This window comes from Chinchilla lanigera, unplaced genomic scaffold (genome assembly GCF_000276665.1).
Source record: "Chinchilla lanigera isolate Chin_1 unplaced genomic scaffold, ChiLan1.0 scaffold00009, whole genome shotgun sequence".
Lineage (NCBI taxonomy): Eukaryota > Metazoa > Chordata > Mammalia > Rodentia > Chinchillidae > Chinchilla > Chinchilla lanigera.
In genome coordinates, this window is record NW_004955410.1 from 29176552 (window position 1) to 29189151 (window position 12600).

The 12600-nt window shown below is 38.3% G+C and overlaps 1 protein-coding gene across 1 annotated transcript in view; it reads right to left on the minus strand.

The window, feature by feature from the left end:
* Nucleotides 1-3859: 3859 nt before the first annotated feature.
* The window catches only part of Hibadh (3-hydroxyisobutyrate dehydrogenase), a 113863-nt gene continuing 105122 nt past the window's right edge, over nucleotides 3860-12600 (minus strand). The window contains exons 7-8 of the mRNA XM_005377465.2: nucleotides 6667-6823; nucleotides 3860-4776 (exon numbers count right to left, since the gene is read on the minus strand). Of these exons, the coding sequence (XP_005377522.1) occupies nucleotides 4618-4776; nucleotides 6667-6823 (316 nt within the window). The 3' untranslated portion in view covers nucleotides 3860-4617. The remainder of the gene's footprint in view (nucleotides 4777-6666; nucleotides 6824-12600) is intronic.

A 12600-nucleotide genomic window follows, 5' to 3' on the forward strand; every position in this document is an offset into this window, starting at 1 on the left:
CCGTGCCGGTGGAGTAAAATAGAAGTCAGGGCACAAAGGGATTTAAACACTATAGTAAGAGGAGTTTAGACTGCGTTCTAGACTCAAGGATTTTAAAAAGGGGAAGGATTGAATTAGATTTCAGTCTCAGAAAGGCCTGCTCCCAAGCAGTGTGAAGGATGAATTGGGTAAGAGTCAGATTGTTGAATCTAGAGACCAAAAGATTAATGGGTTAATGCCCACCCTGGGGGGAAAGAGGAAGAACAGGAAGTGATTGCAAATGGACCCAGGGGACCTTAAGGGGATGAGGGCAATGTTCTAAAACACGGCTGTGGGGATGGCTGTGTTCCTCTAAATTTACTAAAAGCCACCAAATTGTGTAAAAGGAGAAATTTTTATGTAAATTATACCTCCACAAGGCTGTTAAAAATAAAGAAGAGTAATTGCAAAGATACTGAAGTACTACAGGCAAGAAGGTAAGGCACCTCAGCAAGCACTAGAGATTTAGAATTAGTTAGAGAGAGGGGGTAAAGGGAGTCAGGAATGTTCCTGGGAATCTGGAGGAGAAGCAGGTCTGCCGGCAGGACAGAGACCCTGAGGTTTTCATAAGCAGGTTTCAGGTTGCTGTGCAGCCCTAGAGAAGGATTTCTTGAATTCATTATCAACATTTTGGTCAGGATAATTCTTATTGTGGGTATTGTCTTGTATTATAAGATGTTCAGCAGCTTCCTTGGCCTCTATCCACTAATTTCCAATAGAATGTGACAACCAATGTCTCCAGACATGTCCATATATCCATCCAGGGCAAGGGGACAGCCCCAAGTGAAAGACTCATCAAGAAAGACCTTTTTACATAATTTTCCCCTTTGTCTGCATATATGATTCTTAAACACATTCACGAAGTTGTGCAACCATCACTACATTGTTACCTCCAAAATAAACTCCATACCCATTAGCAGTCACTCCCCATTTCTCCTCCCTCAGTCCGTGGCAGCCACTAATTTATCACAGATCTCTATGGATTTGCTTGTTAACACTTCATGTAAACAGTCTATGTGGCCTTTTGTGTGTAGCTTCTGTCAGATGGCACATTTTCCAAGTTCATCCATGTTGTAGCATGTATCAGTACTTTGTTCTTTTTTATGGCCAAATAATCTTCCACTGTGTGGATGGACCAGAGTTTTCCTAATCACTAGCTGAGGGACACATGGAATCATTTCTACTTTTTAGCTATTAGGAATAATACTGCCACGAACATTCATGTATAAGTTTTTGTAGGGACATTTTCATTTTTGCATGGCACAAAGCTAGGAGAATTGCTGGATCATGTGCTAACTCTATGTTTAACAGTCTGAAGAACTCCAAACCATTTTCAAAGTGGCACACCATTTTGCAGCTCAACAGTAACGTCTGAGGGCTCCGATACCTCCACATGCTCACCAGCACTTGTAATTGTCCTTAACTCATATTTTCTTGTTTTATCTCCAAGTTTCCAAACCAACATTTAATGTTAGGCCACACTGTTTATGATAACTGCATGGATGAAAAAATTAATGGTCAGAAGAAGGTGAGTTAGACAAGGTCACACTTAGAAGTCAGAAAAGTCCTTTCCAGAACTGATATTATTCCATGTTGAAAAATAGTATAATTAATTACAGTTCTTGTCTATACTTCATGTAAGATGCTGGCAGTCTGAAACATGATGTTTTTGTTATTTTTCTTATTTTTAGAGATCCACCCTCACTTATATCCTTTCCCTTTTAGTTACTTAGGATGTCATTTAGCAAGTGTCCTATCCTTTGCAACATTACTTTTCTGTTCTTTATTAGATCCATCCACTCCCATCCCATAATACTCACCATCTGAAAAATACAGAAAATCTCTCTTGGTTCCACTTTCCTTGCCAATGTCTATCCCTTTTGTCTGTTTCTTTCACAATGTTTGCATGACAAAATCATTCCCAATTCCTCTCCTTCCATCCTTTGCTTCTCAATCAACCTCTCATTTCCAAGATTCTTCAAAAAGTCACCAATGGCAACTACTTTGTAAAATCCAAATGATTAATTTTCAGCCCTTATATTACCCAGTTTACCAGGAGCTTTTAAAATTGACCACCACTGCTTCCTTGAAATGCTATTTTCTCATTTCACTCCCAGGGCACTGGTCCCGCCCTTTTACCAGCCACTCTTCAATTTCATTTGTGGTTCTGCCTCATTTTCCCAACCATTAAGAGTTAACACACGGATCTGTCCTGGGATCCTTAATTCTTCTGGACTTAGATGTGCAATAAGCATCTCAAGTAAACTTCTGGGGCTTTTTGCTCCTCACCCTCATATAATCCTGCCCAGATTCTTCTCCCACAGTAAACTCCTTTCTTCTACTTTCTCAGGCTCCAAACTCAGATTCACCCTTGACTCTTCCCCTTCTCTGTGATCCCATTCATCAGTTAGTGACTCTATTTTACGGTCAGAATTTGACCACTTCTCTCCCTCATCACTGTAATACTATGGTCCCCACCACTACCTGCTCTCATGTGGAACACTGTAACAGTCTCCTAACTGACCACCATGCTTCCCCACTGTGCCCTATATTCTATTTTCTATTCTATTTTCTATGTGGTTTCCAGTATGATCCCTTTAAAAAAGTAGGCCAGATCACATCATTGCTCTGAACAAAACCCTTCAGAGACTGTGCTAAGTTGTGTGCAGAACAGCCACCAGAGTGCCCCTATGTCCACATTCATGAAGTCCCTCCCTACACTGATACCGGGCTTGGCTGTGACTTCCTTTGGCTAACAAGACAATACAAATATGAATCTAGCAGAGGGCTGAAAAGAGCTTGTTCATCGTGGTTTGTCCTATGTCCCTGCAGGGAACACTTGTGCCATCATAAGCACACTCAGGCAGCCTCCTGGAGGATGACCCACCTCGTGGAGAGACGCCACCACCATCCCAGGAGTCCCAGCTGAGGGAGACTCTCAAGGTCCAGATGAGTTGGCCCATCCAGAAGAACAAGATAACCACCCTAGAGAATCTTGAAAAGTAAATCTGTTCATTGTTTTACGCCACTGAACACTGGGGTGGTTTGTTACCTAGCAAAAGCTAACTGACTCATTTCACTCAGAATAAAAGCTAACGTCCTACAGTATCTACGGCCTTACCTGATCAGGTTCCCCTCATCCTTGCCACTTCACTCACAGCGTCCTTGTTATTCCTCATATCCAGCACCATTCTACCTCGGGGCTTTTGTACTTTGCTCCCTAACTCCTGGAGTGCTTTTTCCTCAGACATCAGCATCACTCACTCCCTGACTCTTTATCTCTGCCCATCTCTACCACCTTATCGAGAGAACTTCTCTTACCACTCTAATAAATGCCTTGCCGCTCCCTACCCATGCCCTTTATTCTGACTTATTATTTTTAAGCTCGATTATCACCGTATTTCTTATTTACTATACCCCCCCCATGCACACCCCTATGAGACACCAGAATTTATGCTCTACAAAGGCAGGGACTTCGTCGTGTCTCTCACTGTATCCCTAGCACTTCTAATAGTGCCTGGAATTTTTAATCACCAAGAAAATGATGGAAGTAGTAGTACTTCTGCCAATTTGGTGTCCAGGTCTACTATTAAGAATGTTTCCTGGGGCATGTTCTCCATATGTTAAGAATGTTTCCTGGGGCCTGTTTTCTTAATGTAGGCTGAATTCCTGCAGCACCTGAGACCAGAACACTTTCATACAGACAGCCCCTTCAGGACGAGGCACAGCAGCAGGATACTGGTTTGCCGCTGGCCAGCTCCTACCTCTGTTCCCTCTGACCTCCCCTCCTTCTCTCTCCCCCAACCCATTTCTTTGAGAAGAAACAAAAACTCCAAGAAAATATTATCAGCATAGAAATTTATTTTAATTCAAAATAACGTGGTTATATTTAGAATAATGTTATAATTATCTAAAGCAAATATCATCATTGGCTCTGAAACAGTCTTAAGATGCCATTCTTGTGAAGTCAAAAAATATGTAGTAAGAATGTACAAGGAAGCAAAAAATATAGAAACAGTTTGTTGAGTACTGCGAATTGTAACAAGAGGGATACATTAAGATTGCAACATGCAGGAACAAGTTCCTTTACTTTATCAATTCCCTGAAAAATAAATCAGTAACCTCAGAAATGCAAGAATACCACCACTTGGTTAACAGCACCCCAAGGGGTACAGGTAATAATTCACTATACTTCTTTTCTCTAATTCTCCATGCACTGGCTTCTTTTCTTTCCTTTAGGATGGATTTCATCTCGTTGACAAAATATTTGGTTGTACTTGCAAAGTGGAGTGAATAATATCCTGATTGAAGTATGGAATAATTTCTTTGAAGATGCTCAGGGATCACACTTTTTAAAAAGGTCAGTTTAGTTAGCAAAAACCCTCAATGGCTTGCAGAAAAAAATTTTTTTCAGATGTTTGCTAAATAGACAAAAAGAATGAACAGTTAAAAATGGGTGAGAAATCCTAGGGTGTACTGTAACACAGACAATCAAAAGCAGACAGATGACCCTGATTAAACCCATTTACTTGTGAAGTGAGCCAGAAGGAAGCTCCAGGGGAGAGTTTGTTCCAACAGTGTCCATGCCAAGGGGCAGGCTCAGAAGTTCTCCTCCTCTCGTAGAAACTGGAACACAGCTGAGAAGTCTTTCTTTGAGTAGCCCTTTGCACACATCATCCTAAAGATCTGATGGGCCAGACTACCCAGAAGGATTGGGCTCTTTGTGCTGGTGGCGGAGTCTTGTGCCAATCCCAGGTCCTAAATCAAAGAAGCATCAAAGAAGGACTATATTGAGGCTGATGGTAAAGGTTCACTTTGGAACTACGCCTCCTAATGCTTTGGTTTCAAAGAAGGAAAATAAGGGTCTGAAAACGTAAGAGTCTCACAAGCACTATGTTTACATCTATTTTTCTATATGTGGTACTAGGATCAAACCCAGGGCTCTGCACAAGCTAAGTAAGCACTCTAGCAACTCAACCACATGCCTAGCCCTTTTATAAATGCTTTCAGACAGCTGCACAATGGCTCCAGACAGTAACCTTGATTTCTGTGTCTTCTTCACTCCCCACCTGCCATAAGACCTATTTGTTCAGTTTTGCTTTTGGACAGAAGTTACTATTACAGGTAGGATTATACAGGGAAATGTATTTTTTTCCCAAAGATTGCCATAAAATAAAAATATTTTCTAATATAAGGGGAAATAAGACTCCAAAATAGGAAACACAGTTTCAAGTATTACTCCATCCAATAAATATTTAAGGTGTGTTGATAATGTGTCAGAAGCTGGAATACAATGAAGAACAAGACAGCCACAGCCCACTCATATTCAGCCTATTGAGGAAGGACAATAAGCAAGCATTTGCATAAACTGACAGGAGAAAGGAGGAGCTAGGAGCTAGGGAGACACAGTATGGAGAGGCTTATACCTTCTAGAGGAAAAGTTGCCTGCCCACAGATCTGAAAGGTACAGGCAGATATCAGCAAATAAAGGCATGGGGGTGGAAGGGAGGTGGTGGGAAGGAAAAATGATCCTGGCAGAGGGAACAACAAATTTAAAAATTTTCAAATGAAAGTGAACAAGAGGCAGAAATGAGTTTAGCATGACTGGAGCAAACAAAGGGGAGTAGGAAGGCAAAAATGAGTCTACTGAGGCAGGCAATGTCCAGGCCTTATAAGACAAGCTGCAGAGCTGGACTTTAATCCATAAATAACTAGAAACTACTAAAAGACTTTTGTAGAAGTAACATAGTCAGGTTTTTACTTTTTAGAAAGTACACTCTTGTGCAGTACAGAAAACAAACTGGGGATGATCAGGACAAAGGCAAGGAGAGCAGCAGTAGACTCCCATGGTCTATCTTAACGAGGTACAGCCAAGGTATCAGTAAAGAAGAAAGGGAGCTAGACGAATTCCAGGCATATTCAAGTAGTAAAATGGACAAATGTTATGGGGAGTGAGGGACAGTGAGCCAAGTATGGTATCTAGGTTTATGAATTGTTGCTTTTGTAATGGGGGGCTGTCAACGGTGGGGAATAAGTTCTAAGCAGAAATCTGAAAACCTACTGTTCCAAACAGTATCTTCCACAGGGGAGATCACACATGCAAGGCAACTAACAACTTGTTTTTCAAGTGACTTAACCAATTTATATACAAAACCACACACTTTGTTAAAGCAGGAAGATGTACTTAGAAATCATGGGAATGACCCCCTCTTCCTTCTGTGTAGGAGCAATGCCAAGGCATTTATTAACAATCAGAAAATTCTTACTGATCCCACTCTCAGAAGTTGGTAAATTAATATGAATTTATGATGAAGAACAAAATTTCTGACTCATATTATAAACAAACCAAAGCACAGAAGAAAAGTTCTGGCCTGTTCTTCTCATCCCAAAGCCCAGGAACAAAATGAACAAGATAAGGATCTTTATCTAAGCTAAAGTTTTACTCAATTCTAATGGGAAAGTAAGTCACTATTCTAAAAATTTTGCCTTCTAGGATAGACATATGTTCTGGGGTGGGGAAAAGGGAAGGAGAGAGAGGGAGGGCAGAAGAGCAGTTGGGGGAAGAGGAGGAGGAAGAACAGAATAATAGAAATCATACGAATAAGCCTTGTTTTCCCCCTCTCTTGGTCAGTCTCTGCAGTTACATACCTTAGCCATGAGTGTTGTTCCAAATCCACCCTGATAGTTATTAGCTGAGGGAACGCCATCCATCACCCCAGGTACAGGATTGTAAGTGTCACTTGACCAACAGCGTCCTGAACTCATATTTAGGATTTTAGCCAACAGTTTTGGGTCAAGCCCTAACCTGTCAAAGGTCAACAAAAAGAAGCACTGAATGTCAAAGTGGACAAGTCTTGCATGACTTATTTGCATGTGTGGATGTTCCGTCTTCTTTCTCCATTTATTTCATCTACATCTTCTCAAGTCAGAGTAAGTCAATATGAGCAAAGAATCCAATGTTGAATTATAGGGTATTAAAAGCTACTCATTAAACAAGCTCACTTTTGAGGCAGGACATTGTGTATTTAAGGGAGAAAACCTTCTGTACTATTCTATTATTAAGAAGAAATAATATATAACTGTACAAAAGTGCTAGTTGTTTTATCATGTGGATTTTCTAATCTTTTGGACATTATCACTTTTATGTGCCACTTATGAACTTTAAACCAACAGAATAATCTGAATTCTACATCCTTTACACACAAATGATGTATTTCAGAAAGAAATACTGACAGATGAATGATACATCATGGGATTCTGCGTGTATGCATTTATATGTATGTTTATTCCTTTGCCTTTTATGAGAATAAATGCAAGAGATGAGCCATAAGCAGTAAAATAAGCTTAAGAGAAGTTATCATTATAAAAAAAAGACATTTCTTGCTGGAAACATTGCCTTATTTATTAAATCTTCATTAGACAATCTTGCTTATGAAGCAAGTCTGCCCAGAGCTGTGACATATGCTATCTATTCAGAGACGTGCATTATAGTTCTGGGTCAACTGCTGATAAGGTTACTGATCCTGATAAAACAAAGCTTGCCCAAGCGGAAACATCATTTGTTCTATCACTGGGCTGATGGCATAAACGGCCATTCAATGGGGACCCTAGAAAACAGTACCAAAATACTCTATTACTTTGATTCTGATGCAGTTTAGGAAGCAGTTTTGTTAAGTATCACCGAATCAAGTTTCAAATGTAACTTTACGCCCAGCAATTTACTGGTTTCTTTCACGCAAGGTGCCATTAAAATACAATCACCATAAAAGCTTTCTGCATTTTCTTAAAACAACTCCTTCCAGGGGTAAAAAAAGAACACTAAAAAGAGACACTAATATAAATGTTACACTGCATTTGGCCTGCTTAAATTCTTGTTTACTTTGTGTGTTTGAAAGATATGTTCATTTCAAAATCTGAATATCAGAACCAACAAAATATTTCTCTGAAGTTACAGCAGGGATTAGAGCTAACAACCAGGGTGTGTATGGAGTTACTACATAATCCAACTAATATGTAATCATGCTTTGAAGGGTGGCAGTGGTTCATGAAATGCTATATATCTATGTCTTATATCTGAATTTATATGGTGACTCTTGTTATAATAGTTTTTTAAACCAAGAATTGTAGCAGATATAGAAGATTTCATCTAAATCATCCATCATATATTGTGTTCAGTTATAGACTGCCAGAGAGAAACCAAATACTTCTATTCATTCTTTCATAAAGATACGAGTTTGCTGCATGTGTAGTCCGTTTTGGATGTTTTCTTTCTCCTTTCACATAAAACTTGGCTATAGATATTATAGTACAAGACTTAGGAATAAAGCCAGTGTGCTTAAGAAATGACTGTGAAAAGTAAATCACAAATTAACAATCAGTTAATCTGCTGTAACTGCAAATATATTTGCTAAGCACAAATGTTTAAGAATGTGTATGTCCAATGTGCTCCACAAAGAGACGATATTTTAAAAACCCCAACAACTGCTTTCCTTCTCCATCTGAAAAGTATTTTAGGGCTTTCCTAATTTCAATTTTAAGAGGATTCATCACATCTTTCTTTACTATATTATGCTCAGTAGTACCTCACAGGAATCTTTACTACTAAGGAAATTCAGCCTATAACACCAAAACGGTGTTATTATTCTAACTTTGTAAAACCCTCCATTTTTCTTGAGCATTCAAAAAAAAAAAAAACATTGGTACTGATTTATGGAAACCTGTTTTGGTGAACCAGCTACTATTCAGAAGCATCCTGAGGGACACACACACACACACACACACACACACACACACACACACACAAATAAGTGGCAGTTCCTGCTCACTTTTCAAACCTTATGCTTCCTGGCTGCACAGATTTCCTTCAGGAGATGGCTACTCCCTCCCTGATTTTTCCTCCCCTTCCCCCACCCTGCAGCAAAGTGTATCATTAAAAAGAGCAAGTGAGAAGTGTTTTGCATTTCATCTTTCTGAGGATTCTTTCCCTGGCACATACATAACTGACAGAATTAGACACGATATTAAAATCAGTTACTGAAGTCCTCTGTCTTCCACTGTGCCCAAGGCTTGTAATGGCCTGAAACCAGCTAGAATACACAGTAATTGTCATTCAGAGAGTCTATCCTAGAACGTCATGCTTCACTGGAGAAGACTGAGTTTCCATTTGAAATCAACAAATTAATCCAAGACAGGTATCTGAAAGGGCAAGTTTAATAGGAAGCAGCTACTGGGCTCTCAACCATGATAAAATGTTATTGCTGTTTCCCTGTAAATTGGCTGGGAACATATGATACTTTCTGCATAAGAGCCCCATTGCTGTTCAGGAGATATACAGCTCAAGCCATCAAAAGGATGACAGTCTGTCAGTCCCCATAATAACTTGCCACTGGATGTGGTTCGAGAGTGCGCGCGTGCATGCATGTGGCTTTACAATTGCTGGAATGTTCTCTGATATAAACAGAGAATGAATTCATTGCCCTGACCACATATAAAATGCAACTCAAATACACATCACTGTGTCAAATCAACTCACCTCTAAAACACAAGAATGTTAACTGATCTTTTAGGAAATGTAAAAATGATACATAAGTTATTAAAAAAAATTAAGAATCTAAATCTTTGCCTTCGCTATAATCAGGGTTTTAAAAGCCAAAAAAAGTTCACTTTTGTATTCTCTGTAATTATTTACACTGTTTGTTTTTATGTAAGAACAATTACCTCCCCAAGCTGGAGTGTTTGCATCACAGGGACAGATCTGGAAATGAGACAACTAAAACCACGTCAATTTTAATCATTCACTTATTCACCAGTGCGTGCACAGATCTGCTATGCACAAAGCCAAGGAAAGTTAAAAAAAAAAAAAAAGCTAAGGGGTGAATTAAGAGGCACACCCATATAACGTATGGCTGAGGCAGATGTGCTAGGTCCTCTGGGCTCATTCACTCCTTCCCTTCCCTCCTCATTCATTTAGTCAAGTCCTTATCAAGTGCCTGCTTTTCGCCAGGAATGTTCTTAAGATTACAGACAGAGCTATTCTCCCTTATGGAGCTTACTTTCTAGATAGACAGACAGACAATAAACAAACAAATATATAATGTCAGCTTGCAGGAAGTATTATGAGGGAAAAATGTGTAAGTTAATTCAAGTAACACCGAACTACAACCACAAATATCAATAACATGCATTAAGTATCTACTACATGCCACAAACTGTTTTAAAGGATTTACAGGGGGTGACTCAATCATCACAATGACCAGTGGACAGATACTATTGGCTTTTTGTGAGAAAGGCAGATGTCTATGGCACAGGTGGGATGCAGAACTAGGCAGACTAACCAGCTTGAGACTCTCTGACTTGTGTGGGTATGATCCTAACAGTCAGCCAGGCAATATGATGACATCCTATCGGTTCATTAAGAAATGTGGTCAAATTTATTTTACAAAAGTTCACTACATCTAAGGACATACAACTAAGATATCTCAGTCATCACACGAAAGAAAAGGCAACATCTAAGGGCAGTAATCAAGAAACTAAAATTATGCTTGTGGGAACGTTCTCATTCTGAACAGCTTTCACCTGTTCAACAGACGGTCAACTGTTTTCAGCTTCTTTTGGAGGAAAAAAATAATACGGTGTTTGCTGGAGGGGCCTTAACCTGGTTGGCAATGCAAATAACCTGTTATACCACTAATATTTAAAAAGAAATCACTTCCAAGTAGAGCAAAATTAAAAATGCAACAACAAAACACATTAACAATGCTGTGCCTATGTGACACACAGAAACAAAACTTCTGTAATGCAACTAGGTTACTTTCCAGGCCATAAAACTACTTCGCAACCCTAACTAGGAACCCAATTAGAAAGTGGAAAGGTCCAATAAAAAAGAATCTCAAAGTATATTGTATACCAATATTTCTTACTCTTTATTTTTTTACAACATTTTAAAATTTCACTAACACCCATAAAGCCTCACTGTAAAAGAGCACAGGGTCAATAAGAATTTTAAACTGTAAGATTTTATTCTTCTATTAAAGAAAAAAAAAAGGAAACAGTGTCCCAGAAAAAAAAAAAAAAACAAAAAAAAACACTGACTTATGAGAATGAAATTAATCAGAAATGATCATTTCACAGGAGCAGGTCAATTTGTAAATGTTGACATTAATACTCTAAAAAATTTCTCTTCAGAGTGAATGGAATATAAATGTGGCTGAACATTTTGCCGCTATACTACTTTGTGGGAATTTACTGCTGGGGAATTTATGCTTGCTGATGCCAATTTTCTCTTTCACCTTGCAAAGCTCAATAAATCGTGGCCGCTCTCTATACTCTAATAGAGAACCATCCTGTCATTTTAAACCACATCTGTAAACCATGGAGAAAAGACAATAGCAAAAGCACTCATTTTTAGGGCTTTCAAACCCTTAGAATCTTTGTATGATAAAGTGGTAAAATCCTCATGTTATGAAAGTAACATTATTTATTAATACATAATTTATTAATACAATCTGAAATACTAGAAAGTTATAAATTATTTTAACTGCTAACAGATACTATACTTGTTCTTAGCCAGAAGGCCAAGAAGCAATGTCTTGTAATAGTTAAATAAAATGAGTTTCTGCCTTTTGTTCAGCCTTTTTATGTATCTGATATATACATAATAATATATGTCTACTTATATACACATACATATGTATATATACAAACATATATGAAAATCGGTACATATGTAGTGTTTTGCATAGTTAAACATTTGAAAGTTTTATAGTTCCAAATATTATTTCAAATATTATTTGTCATACAACTCATGGCCCAAAATAAGGGAAACTATTGCTTTTGCTCTCTATTTGGAATCATATCACTTTTTATTTTTTCCTTGAAAACACACTATAACAGCCAAGGTTTTTCATTTCAATATATATAGTTTATTTAATTGATATTCCTATTCTTTTTTATCAGCCAGTGTTTGGAGAACTTTCACAAGCACTTATCCTAAACAAAACTTCATTTTAGAAGAGCAAATAATCATATAATCAGAATTCTGACAGGATAATTATTCAAGGAATTCTAGAAGATGCCCTACTGTGCCTAAAGAACATCCCAATCCAGGGATGGCCAAGGTAAGGTACAAACTGATTGAGGAGGGGAAACTTTACTATTGTATAATAAAGCCAAGGTTCCTCTCAGTTTTTACTTTCTACAATACATATATCCACTTATATCCAGACAAATGAAAATAAAATTATAAAGATGTGTATCTATACTAATCCTATTGTCAATACCAATTAATTTTAAATGTAATTTGTGTTCCAGAAATTTACATTTTCCTATTCATGAAATTAGTCTAAGTGGTGACAGCAAACTTATAGCACACATGCCAGGTTGTTTGTTTTTACTGAAAGTTCTTTTTTTTTTTTTTTTCGTTTTTTTCCGGCACTGGGAATCGAACTCATGACCTCGCACTTGCCAGGCAGGCACAGTGCCACTGAGCTAAATCCCCAGCCCCATCACTGAACGTTCTAAAAGGTTCACATCACTGGTGTAGAGAATGCACCTGAAAAGAAGTTACTAGGAAACAACTTTTCA